Genomic DNA, 11,330 nt, shown 5'->3' with positions numbered 1-11,330 from the left:
ATGGTCGTCATATTGTACTACAGTTTTGTGAGATGTCAGTGATGGGGCTTAGAATGTAATACCCCAAAATATGGCACCTTGACATGCTGAGTATCTCATGCTGAAGGAAATTGTCTCTCTCTGACCTTCTCCTGCCTTTCTTCCTTGAAGGAAGCCATAAGAGAATTATCTGACCTACCTCCCCCAAAAGCAGGTCATAGGATCCTCATTCCAGAGGCCAAGAAGAATCTGAACAAACAGGCCTTGGCAAGTTGCCCCCAGTTTATTACCATTAAGTTACACCTGCTTTTTTTCTAAGCGTATTTTTACATGACTGTTCGTTCTTCATCAAACCCAAGCATAAAAAATAGACAGATTTGCCTGTTTCTTTGGGTTTTTGTTTCTGAAGGCTCACTTGTCACATAAAACCTTTTGTTAAATAGATGTGTGTCATGCTTTATCTTGTTAACCTGTCTTTGTGATTGGGGCCATATATGCAAGGTTCATCCATATGCCTTGCAATGGGTGAGGAAAAGATACTACCTTCTCCCCCACCCCACCCTGACATCAGCATCATGGGAAAGTGAGTGCACAGTGCCTGTGCCCTTTGTGATGCATTGAGTGGTGACACGCTGACTCTCAGGAGGTCGTAAAGGAGGAGGAAGGTAAAGTCAGAGGCAGTGTGGGAGCAGAGGGAGTGAGGGCAGTCAGTTCAAGTTAGAAGATGTTTGGATTTGTTTTCTTTTTAGAGACAGGGTCTTGCTCTGTGGTCCAGGCTGGAGTGCACAGGCACAATCACAGCTCACTGCAGCCTTGACCTCTGGGCTCACCTCCCGAGTAGCTGGTACCACAGGCATGCACCACCACGCCAAGCTAATTTTTTATTTTTTGTAGAGACAAGGGTCGTTGCCCAGGCTGGTCTTGAACTCCTGGACTCCAGTGATCCTCCTACCTCAGCCTCCCAAAGTGCTGGGATTATAGGTGTAAGCCTGTAATCCCAGGCTTGCCTGGCTGATGCTTGGATTTTAATTCAAAGTGTCCTGGGCTTAGTAAGATTTCAGGGGAGGTGTTCAGCATTTGGACACTGCAGAATGAACCCATCAGCATTGGGCCCCTGAGATGAGCTAAGAATCAGGAGGGTAGAGACTGCGGTCTACACCCTGCAGCCCCAGCCCCCCAGAAACGAAGCTGTTGTCCAACAAGTTGGCCTTATTGCTGGGGACAGTGGAGAACATATCCCCACCCCGGGAACCCTGGGGCTGCTCTAGAAGAGGATGCTATGAAGAGCTGAATGTTTTGGTGATTAAAAGGAGTATAAAACAACGGGGCCTCATTCTGGGTTGCATGCTGTCAGAGAGAGCCAGGACAACTCTATCACTGGATGTCTCCATAAATCTAAGCTGGCCAGGAATCACCATGACTCATTTTAGCCAAGAGTGGTCGGTTAGCCTTCTCTCCACCTGTGCTCAGACATAGGTATGAGCGGCCTGGCCTTGTGTCTGAGGGACCTCTGCAAAAGGTTTTATGTGCAAGAGGAGAAGGCCCTCCCTGCCAGCTCCCAGGTCTCCTGGGCTGCACCTATCTCAAGTTCCCTTTCCCACGTCAAAGAAGAATAGGAGAAAGGACGTTCAGGAGCGTTTGAACGACAATGCGCACACCCCACGGCCCTGGCTTCCTGCACTCCTGGCAAGGGGCAGGGCGGGGCTCGGCCAGCACAGTCATTGCCCCTGGAATCTCAAACACTGGGTTGCTTTTCACCGAGGCCACGCGCCAGCGACTCTGAAGCCTCCTCTCCGCCAGTGGATCGTGGCCTGCGGCTCCCCGCCCTCGCTTGCACGCTTTGCCCAAGAACTTTTCCTGGGGCAGAGAAGTTCTGGAAACAAGCGGCTGGCCCGACGGCGAAGAAAGCGGGCTGCGGGGCTGGAGGTCAGCGTGATGGAAGAGAGGAAGGCGCACGGCGGGTGGAATAAACGCGCACGGGTGTGAGGATGGAGACGCCCCGCGGGGCTGAATGCGCGGAGCATGGGAGTGAGGGAGCGACCCCTAAGGACGCCTTCTAAGGGGCTCGCAGGCCCAGACACAGCGGGGCAGCCTGATCAGCGTCCCAGCCAGAAAGGCGGGGACAGAGCCCTCACTCCCTCCCCTTCCCAAAAGAAAATAATGCAAAGAGACGGAAGACTTCTCGCCCGGTTGTGCGTTTTTATTGGCGCGTCTGCAGCGAGCCCTAGCGGGGAGACCGAGAGGTGCGGCCCAGAGCGACCCTCAGCGCACCTGGGCCAGGTTGTGCCTCTTGTACAGCAGCGCCCGTCTCTTCTGGCGATCGCGCACGAAGACGCGCAGTCGCGCGGTAGGGAAGGTCACGGGCGCGGGCCGCGAACACGCCGGGCCCTCCTCTGTCAGCCACGGGCACTGCAGGCAGCTGGACGCGCAGGGCCGGCCCCTGGGACCGACAAACGCTCAGCGCGTGGCCCAGCGGCTGGAGGGGTGTGGGGAAGGGGAGTAGAAAAGGGGAGAGGGACAGGGGGAGGGGAGAGGACGGAGGGGAAAGGGAGTAGCGGGGCGGGGCGGGACGGAAGGAGGAGGGGGAGGGGAGAAGAAGGAGGAGAGGGGCGCGCCTTACCAGGGCTGGGCGCACAGAGTGCTGCGCAGGAAAGCCACGGCGCCCCCGGACAGCCCCGCGTAGCAGCGGCTCAGCCGGACCAGCCCCTTGCGCAGTCCTCTCTGCAGGTCGCGTGCACCCTCGCTGCTCACCGGGTACTCGGCGCTCAGCCTGCACAGGTGGCAGGTGCACGGGCCCTGAGGTCACCCTCCTCGGGTAGACCAGGGCGGAGAGGGAGGGGATGCAGGAGCACGGAGGTCACCCACGGGTGGCCGGTGCAGGGGCCGTGAGGTCACCCTCGGGTGGACGGGGGTGCAGGGGCCGTGAGGGCACCCTCGGGTGGAGGGAGGAGACTACCCCGCCCACCTAGTAACCCCCAGACAGGCTGGAGGACTCACATGATGAAGGCTGTCACACCGATGGCCCAGATGTCTGTCTGCGGAAGAGCCCCCTGGCCCTCCAGGAGCTCTGGAGCTGGGAGGGGCACATGTGGTTGGGCTCAGGTGGAGGGGCACAGGTGGGACAGGTGGAGGCACAGGTGTGTGGGCCAGGTGTGCGGCTGAGTGGGTGGCAGTGGAGCTGGGAGAGGGGACAGCACTGGAGGAGAGGGGGCTTCTTCCTGCCCCCTGCCCCCCGCCCCAGGTGAGTTCCCCCAACTGTCCACACACGTACCCATGGTCTCTAGGTAGTCCTTGAACTTCTCTGAGGGCAGCACCTTCTCCTGGCTGAGGCTCTGTGCATTGCCCAGGTCCACGACCTTGAGCAGGTTGTATTCCGTGATGATCATGTTCTCAGACCTCAGGTCCAGGTGCAGGATGTGCTGGGCGTGCAGGTACTGGGTGGCGCTCAGCATCTGCCACAGGTAGTCCTTCACCTCCGATTCTGAGTAGGAGGCCCTGGGGGACAGAAGCTGCTCAGCCCAGGCTCCAGGGTGGGGGCCACCGGGGCCAGGGCTGAGACACTCCCCGTGGACTGGAAGGGGCACTGGCTGTGCAGAGGGGCCTGGTTCTCCAGCCCCACCCCAGAGGCCTGTGTCCATCAGTACATCAGCTCAACCATGCCACCCCAGGCCACCTTCACCTCTCAGCCAGGCAGGGGAGCAGCTCGGGCCCAGAGCACAGCTCCAAGATGAGCACCAGGTGCCGGGGGCTGAGGTAGGCTGCATGCAACTGGGCCAGGTGCGGGTGGCGCAGGCCCTTGAGGGCCTCGTATTCACGCAGCACTGCCATCTTGTCCTTGGGGCGGTAGGGGATGATCTTGGCCGCCAGCGCCCGCCTGCTGGCCTTCTCCCAGCACTGCCGCACCACACTGAAGCGGCCCCTGCTCAAGGGGACAGCGGTCGGGCTGGTGGGTGATCCCCTCCCATTCCCCGATTCCCAAAACTCAGAACAGCAGGAGCCCAGCTTAGCGAGAAGGTGGGTGTGGGGGCATGGGTGGCCAGCAAGCGGGGGGTCCAGGCCCTGGCCCCACCCGCCTACAGCCCCCGAGGCCCCTGCACCTCCGGATCTGTGTCTGGAATGCGAAGGTCTTTGTGCTGGTCAGGGGTTGGGCTGGCCGCCCCTGGCTCTCCTCCTCAGAGGCTGTGGGAGGAGGGGCAGGCCATAAGATGGGGTGAAGAGGGCGTCCCCACAGCCCCAGCTCTCCCCACCTCTCCCATCACCCTTTCCCAGGTACCCTGACAACTGGGGCTTTGAGCTCCTACATACTCCCACCTTTTGTTCCTCAGGTTATAGGGAGGGGGTACAACAAACAGTGAGAGCCAACCTGAGTGAGGGTGTGTATGAGGGCTGCAGGGGCATTTGAGAATGGACCACCCATAGCAATCATGCCCTCTCTGCCTGTCTTGATCCCAGGACAGACATTACTAATCAACCCCAGCATTCCTCCACCAAAGCTAGAGGCAGCAAGGGGCAGCCACTACCAACACTCACTACCAACACTCACTACCAACATTCAGCATGAAGCAGAATGGACATGTGGGCTCGCCAACAAGTGTATGGAAGTGTAGGTGAGTGAAGGGGGGGGGCTTGGGAGTGAGGTAGCCCCTAAAGTGTGTAGGCCTCGAATGCCAAGCCCAGGAGCAGCTCTCTCCCCAGAAGGAAGTGGACAGCTATGGAGACCCTGCACAGGAGGGAGCATAATCCGGGTCTTCTAGCTGCTGTTCCCACCCTCCAAGCCCTGAGTGTGGTGTGGCTCACCCAGGTGGCTGGGCCCTCCCAGGAGGACTTGCTCCGAGGGGCTGCTGTAGGGGCCCATTCCTGCCTTGCTGACACATGCCGTGCGGAAGGTGTAGGTCCTGCCCCGGGAGAGCTTGCTGGTCAGGTAGCAGCAGTCAAAGATGTCGGAGGCCAGTGTGGTCCAACTGCCGCCTGGCCACATAGGAGCACGTGAGGGGCCACTGAGGCCTCCGCACACCACATCAGTGGGGGTGGAGAAACCCTTCCCTGAGGCCAGCCATGGGCACAGAGCAGGCCAGGCACTTCCCCAAGGGCCCCTCGACATGGCCCCCATGAAGGGTGGCCGGAGCCTTGGGTGCAGGGGCCACCTCATACCTTCTAGGCTGCACTGCACAATGTAGGTCACAGGGCCGTAGGATTCCACGGGCTTCCAGACCAGCAGCACCCCATCCGCGTACACCTCCCCAATATCCGGGCATGGCGAGGATGAGGGGCGCTCTGCAAGGCACTGCCCAATGGTCAGTGACTCCAGGGTGGGCACCCAGCCGCCAGGGGGCAATATCTGGCTGGTCCCTGCCTCACCCTGGCAGCTACCAGGGCTCTGGAGCCCACCTTCCCTGGTCCTGTTCATTCAGGGTCCAATCACAGTGAGGAATGGTAGGAGGGGCCTCTCCTGGCGAGGGGCTGGGGAGGTGTCTGCCCTGCCAGAACCCGCTCCTGGGCTGGCCCATTCACCGCGGTGTGACCAGAACCCTGTGCAGGGGCCCAGGCTCTGGTCAGAGGGGCCCTGGTGGGGCTGCCGGGCTTCACTGGGTTGCCCTACACAGGTTCAGGCAGGCTGGCCCACTCTGGTCATTGGGCCAGGGGTCCCAGAGCTAGGCCTGTAACTTAGTTGTGCTTGGAACTCAACTTTGATTGAGATATGGAACCGGAAGCAGCCCACTCTGCATGGGCTGGAGGGATGGGCATGGAAGGAACGTGGGAAGATGATGCGATGGGTCATGTGCCCAAGAAACTCAGTTCTCCTAGCAAGTGGCCAATGGGATGGGCTTTCTCCCTAGCAGGGAGCGTGGATGAACAGGCTTCCTTCTGAGCCCTGTAACGTCAGCAACTGCATCCGGCCGTCCTTCCCAAGGCTGGTTCCTTCTGCTGGAACCAGCTCAGGACCTCCCGCCAGCCCAGGGCAGCCCATGTGGTCAGAACTCTGTTGACCTTGGCCTCCTACAGCCCTGGCCATGTGCGGTGCCTGGCCCCATAGGGATGTGGGCTGCTCAGTGTCGGGGAGCGGCCGCCTCAGCGGCCAATGCATGGGCCCGGAAGGATTCCATGGAGGATGAAGCTTCCCAGCAGCCCTGGCCCAGCCTCCCTGGCCTGGAGGGACCCCCAGTGTGGCCCACGCACCTGCCTTCCGGAGGACACCCGTGGTGGTCGCTGTCCCCAGCGCATTGCTCGCGCTGCAGGTGTACACACCCAGGTCCTCAGCTGCCACCACCAGGATGGTCAGAAGCTGGAAGTTCTTGAGGGTAGTGGAGATGAGGACACGGCTGCTGCTCTCCAGGGGGGCTCCATCTGCAAAAGTACAGAGCAAGCCTCATGCCACAGCCAGGCCTCACACCTCTCCCTGGGCCTCAGTTTCCCTCCTGACAGCGAGGCATCCTGTGGGGCTGGCGATGGCCACTCACCCGATTTCACCAGCCCCCAGCCCCTGGAACAGCTTCTTACCTTTGCTCCAGGTGGCCTGGGCAGCTGGCTGGGCCGACACCTGGCAGGCCAGTGTCACTGACTGGCCCAGGACCACAGTCTCATCTGATAGCTCCCTTAGGAATGTTGGCGCTGAGGAGGGAGGATGAGATCAGCCTTCAGGGGTGACCTCCAGGCCCCAGAGCATGGCCTGGACCCTGCAGTGGGGACACCAGGAGGAGCCCTGCCCCACCACCCCTGACTCCCCACTCCCCAGACTGGCCCATCTGCACCACCACCTCCTCCTCCAGGAAGTCCTCCAAGACTGCTCAGCTCACCACACCCACCAGGACCCCTCATCGGTTCCCGCACCCCTGTGAGTGAAAGCCTGCTCCCCACCAGTCTGGCCATGCTGGTGGGACCCTGAGAGGCAATGGGGCCCGGTCTCTGTGTTGGGCCTGCTCACCTCGGTCCCAGCTCTTCAGACCTGACGGCCGGAAGGAAGCAAGGCCTGGCTCCTTCCTGGGGGGCCCCTCCTTCTCCAGACCTGCAGGAGGAAGGGGGCCGATGAAGGTCATGGTAGGAGGCCTGGCCCCTCTGGGTAGCACCAGCTGCCTCTGGCTGCAAGGACCCGGAGCAGCTGGGACAGGAAGCAACTGGGGTCGGCTGGCCCGCTGCCCACTCCCCAGACTTCCAGGCCACAGAGGAAACACGAATATCAGGCACCCTCCCCACCTCTAGGCACAGGGTCAGGAGGGTCCAGGACCAGGGAGGACTATGTGGTTGGGGAGAACTATGGGGCTGTGAAGGGTTTTGGGGTTGGGAAGGGTTTTGGGGTCAGGGAGGGCCTGAGGTCAGGAGAGTCTGGGGTCAGGTAGGGTATGGAGTTGGGGAGAGTCTGGGGTTAGGTAGGGTCTGGGATCAGAGAGGACTATGGGGTCAAGGAGGACTCAGGAGGATCTGGGGTTAGGACGGTCTGCAGTCAGGCAGGATCTGGGGTTGGAAGAGTACAGCGTTGGGGTGTCTGGGGTCAGGGAGGGTCTGGGGCCGGTCGGGAGGACTCTGGGGTCAGGAAGGATTCTGGTTGAGGAAGACTCTGGCCCCTTCAAATGCTTTCCCCAGGGGCATACCACCTACAGCCTCCCCAGGCCTCCTCAGCTATGTTAGGTCCCAGGGCTGGGTCTCAGCTGCCCCGTGGGGAGGGTTGTCAGGGCTGGAGAGGTGACCCCAAGATTCAGAGACCTGAGGCAGGGACAGGAGGTGTGGGCAGCACCTGGACACCGGCGGGGGTGCCCCGGGGGCCTCCTGCCATCACCTGGAGTGCAGTAACCCCAGGTACAGAATGGGGGCCCCTGGACGTGCAGGATGCCTGGGGTGGGGTGGGGGTTCACCTTCCGGCCTGCCCTTCAGGATCCGGGAGATGTGCTCCATGGAGGCCTTCACTCTCTCACGCAGCCCCCGCTCCGCAGGCTCATCCAGTGGCAGGTACCTCCCAGGGAAGTGGAAGAGGCTGCGTGACGGTGAGGACCACTTGCACTTCCTGCCCACTGCAGCCTCCGCCAGCAGCGCATCCACGTCCTCTGGCTCCTCTGTGATCTCCAGGCCTGCGTGGGGGCCCATTTCACCTTGCCAGGGCCTCATGGGTCCCGGGAACTCGGCCAGCTCCTCCTCAGCCATGGGGGAGGGTGGCTCTGGCTGAGTGGGCTTGGGGACTTTCCTGAAGATCATAAACTCGAATGGGAGGTACTTGATGTCGTACAGGTCCGAGAGGTTGAGGTAGGCGGGGTCCACCTCGGAAATGTCCAGGGATATTGTGTCAGCCGCCTCTGCATCACCTAACAGGTCCTGGATCTGTACCAGGGAGACCTGCCCAACGTCCTCCCATGGGGTGGGCTCTGGAGAGCTCCTAGAGGGAGCTCTGCTGACCTCAGGCACAGGCCTTGCACTGATCTGAGGCAGTGGGCTCTCAGCCCTGGCCTCCTCCTGCTCCTCTGAGGACTGGGACACAGCCCAGGCTATCCTGGACCACATGGGTCCCTGCCCCAGCATGCCCCCCGCATCTCCACCAAAGGCAAAGGCGCCATAGCCAGCCACACCTGCGTAGCCCCCGCGACATCCCAGGGAGAACTTCCGCGTGGTCACCTGTTCCTGAGGCCGCTGCAGGGTGGGTGTGGAGTCAGACAGATCCTCAGCCTCCTGGGACCAGCCCTCAGCATCGAGGGAGGGGCTAGGCTCTGTGCCCACCCGGGAGGAGCCCACCCTGAGGGAGCTCACTTGGGAAGAGCTCGCCTGGGAGGCTGACCCTGGGGAACTGCAGGGGCCAGGTTTTGGCCTCCCAGGAAGAGAGATGTCTCCAGGCCCCATCTTAGAGTCTAGTGGGGGGCTTGCTTTGGCAGGGGCAGGGGGTACCTGGGGCTGTCCCAAGAAGGGGCTTGAGGGTACTAAGGGGGTCTCTTTGCAAGATCCTAGAGGGAAGGAGCCAGGAGGGCATGGGGCAACTGCTGAGTGGGGGCTGCAGCCCTCCTGGGGGGCAGAACCCTGCTTGGCATGACAGAAAGGGGCTGGCTGCCCCCAAGGGTGGTCCAGGGATGGACTCTCTGGCTGAGCAGTGCCTGGGTGGCCACCAGTGGATGGAGGTTGCTTGTAGCCCTGAGGGTGCCCCATGTCCCTCACAGGGGCTCCCCCAGAGGGGGCTGAAGGCAGTCGCTGTGCCTCACAGCAGGCCTCTGGGGAGCGGCGTGGGGTGCTCGGAGGGTCATGTTCCGTGTCCAGGGAGCGGCTGTGGCCAGGGGCCAAGTGGGTGCCAGACGCAGGCAGCCGGAGGGCAGTCTCAAAGGAGGGGGCTTTGGTCAGGAGGGTGGCCTGCTCCTCCCTGGCAGCTTCCTCCTCCAGCATGCAGTGCTCCATCAGTGGCTCGCGCAGGCCAGGCAGCGCCCCCGCAATGTACCCGCCCTTCAGCAGGTGCCGCCGCCGGGCCAGGTGCCGCCTGCTCCCCGGGGCCAGGGCCCCATGCTCAGGGCTCTCACCCGCCTGCTGGTAGAACAGGCTGTGGATGACGCTGTGCCGGGGTACACAGCCCTGGGCAGCTGGTGGCCCAGCACCCTCAGGAGATGCAGGCAGAGCTGAGGCCTCGGCGGAGGGCACAGTGGCCTCGGCCTCCTCAGGCAGGCTGGCCGAGGGCCGCAGGAAGCCCCGGGGGTGCAGCAGTGGCGAGTGTGTAACCGGGGAGGGTGGCAGTGACTTAGCCCGGGCGAATGGGGCGAGCTCATTGTCAGAGGAGGAGGAGGAACTGGAGGAGCCACCAGTGTCCCTGCAGAGGTGCCGGGCCACACCGAGGGAGGGGCTGTCAGGAGGGCCCCGCAGCAGCTCAGGGATGGAGCGCATCACCAGGATGGACTTGTAGCTCATCAGGGAACGCTGGAACCGCATGGAGGCAGCAGGCATCAGGTGGGGAGACCCAGGAACTCTGGGGTCCTCTGCCCCCAGGGCACAGTCATTCCGCCCTCCTGCACCATGGGACTCTGTGCACCCATCCCCACTGTGCCCAGCAGATGATTCCCATCTCCTTTCAGCATGCTCAAAGGAGCCCAGCCCCACTTCCCTGCACTCCTAGGTGTGCAGCTGGCCCTGTGGGGCCTCAGTTTCCCCTTCACTGGTCCCTACTCAGATGGTCATGGCTCACCTGCCAGCGACTTCGGGCCAGGAGGAACTTGAGCTGCTTGGTGTTGATGAAGTGGGCCTCCTCCGCAGGCATGGATTTCTGGGAGACCGAGGTGGGCAGCCACATGGCAGGGAGACCATGGTACCCTGATAGGGGCCCCTCCCATGATGGAAGCCCTGCTGGGCAGCCCCAGTCCTGGGATCCCCTGGGTCCAGGACACCACAGCCCTCACCCAAGATGTCCAGGTGGGGCAGACGGCAAAGACCAGAGGTCAGAGGTGACAGCGACCCCCTGTCCCTGAGCTCCTCGCAGTTCTCCCTGCCTCCTGCTGGGGGTTGGGGGCTGGGGCACTGAAACGTGGTTCCAGCTTGAGGTTCCCACAGCCCTCTCACTAATGTACAGGGACAAACGTCCTCTGGGCTGGGCAGAGTCCGGGCCACAGCCACAGTTCTGTGCTCACACGCCCTGTTGCCCAGAGGCCCTGCCCCTGTTGGCCTCAGGCTCCGCCTGCATAGTGTGGGGCTGACCCCGATACTCACCAGGAACCAGGGGTGGGAGAGGCACTGGGCTGCACTAGGCCGGGCCCTGCAGGGAGAGGTAGGCTCAGGAGGGGTCAGGTGGTCAGTTGCCCTCTGGGGCAGGGCTGACTGGCCCCGGGCAGGAGAAGCCTGGGGGCGCACTCACTGAGAGGCTCTCTGCAGCGTAGCCTTGATGAAGTCTTTGGCGTCTTCGCTGAGGTGGGCAGCCATGGGGCTGCTCCATGACACACGACCCTCCAGGATGTTCAGGAGGGTGGCACGGTCACTCTCGCCGGCAAATGGGGATGAGCAGGTCAGGCTGAAGGCAGAGGGAGGGTCCAGCCCTCAGATGAGGCCCTGACTGCGGATGGGCTCTTAGTCCCACTCCCATCTAGCTCTGAGAATCCCAGCAAGTTTCTCTGATTTGCCCAGAGAGATCCAGGCTCAGCTTGGAACAGGGACCCAGACCAAGCCTGGGATATCTGGGCAGAAGGGATATAGGGTCAGCTTGGGTGTGCACCAGCCTTAGTCTGAGATAGGGATACAGGCTCAGGCTGGGACAGGGATGTAGGGTCAGCCTGGCTGGGCACCAGCCTTAGTCTGAAATAGGGATCCAGTCTGGGGCAGGCATCAAGATCAGCCTGAATTAGGAATTAAGGATCAACTTGCTGAGGAGGTCCAGGCTATCTATACCACCGTCATCCTCAGGGCAGCAG

General features: G+C 61.8%; 1 protein-coding gene across 4 annotated transcripts in view; it reads right to left on the bottom strand.

Annotated features, from left to right (window-relative positions):
• Positions 1-2,158: 2,158 nt before the first annotated feature.
• The window catches only part of OBSCN (obscurin, cytoskeletal calmodulin and titin-interacting RhoGEF), a 178,282-nt gene continuing 169,110 nt past the window's right edge, over positions 2,159-11,330 (bottom strand). For all 4 annotated transcript variants that reach the window (XM_030935730.1, XM_030935731.1, XM_030935732.1 and 1 more), the window contains 15 exons: positions 10,781-10,933; positions 10,636-10,681; positions 10,118-10,195; positions 7,827-9,852; positions 6,902-6,982; positions 6,478-6,588; positions 6,157-6,324; positions 5,131-5,253; positions 4,777-4,947; positions 4,077-4,158; positions 3,659-3,898; positions 3,251-3,474; positions 2,977-3,052; positions 2,600-2,749; positions 2,159-2,419 (listed from right to left, as the gene is read on the bottom strand). In XM_030935730.1, coding sequence (XP_030791590.1) covers positions 2,242-2,419; positions 2,600-2,749; positions 2,977-3,052; positions 3,251-3,474; positions 3,659-3,898; positions 4,077-4,158; positions 4,777-4,947; positions 5,131-5,253; positions 6,157-6,324; positions 6,478-6,588; positions 6,902-6,982; positions 7,827-9,852; positions 10,118-10,195; positions 10,636-10,681; positions 10,781-10,933 — 3,907 coding nt within the window. In that variant the 3' untranslated portion in view covers positions 2,159-2,241. The remainder of the gene's footprint in view (positions 2,420-2,599; positions 2,750-2,976; positions 3,053-3,250; positions 3,475-3,658; positions 3,899-4,076; positions 4,159-4,776; positions 4,948-5,130; positions 5,254-6,156; positions 6,325-6,477; positions 6,589-6,901; positions 6,983-7,826; positions 9,853-10,117; positions 10,196-10,635; positions 10,682-10,780; positions 10,934-11,330) is intronic.

The sequence above is a fragment of the Rhinopithecus roxellana genome, chromosome 8 (genome assembly GCF_007565055.1).
Source record: "Rhinopithecus roxellana isolate Shanxi Qingling chromosome 8, ASM756505v1, whole genome shotgun sequence".
NCBI classification, from domain to species: domain Eukaryota; kingdom Metazoa; phylum Chordata; class Mammalia; order Primates; family Cercopithecidae; genus Rhinopithecus; species Rhinopithecus roxellana.
Note: the sequence above shows the minus strand (reverse complement) of the source record. Positions and strands in the feature narration are given on the sequence as shown.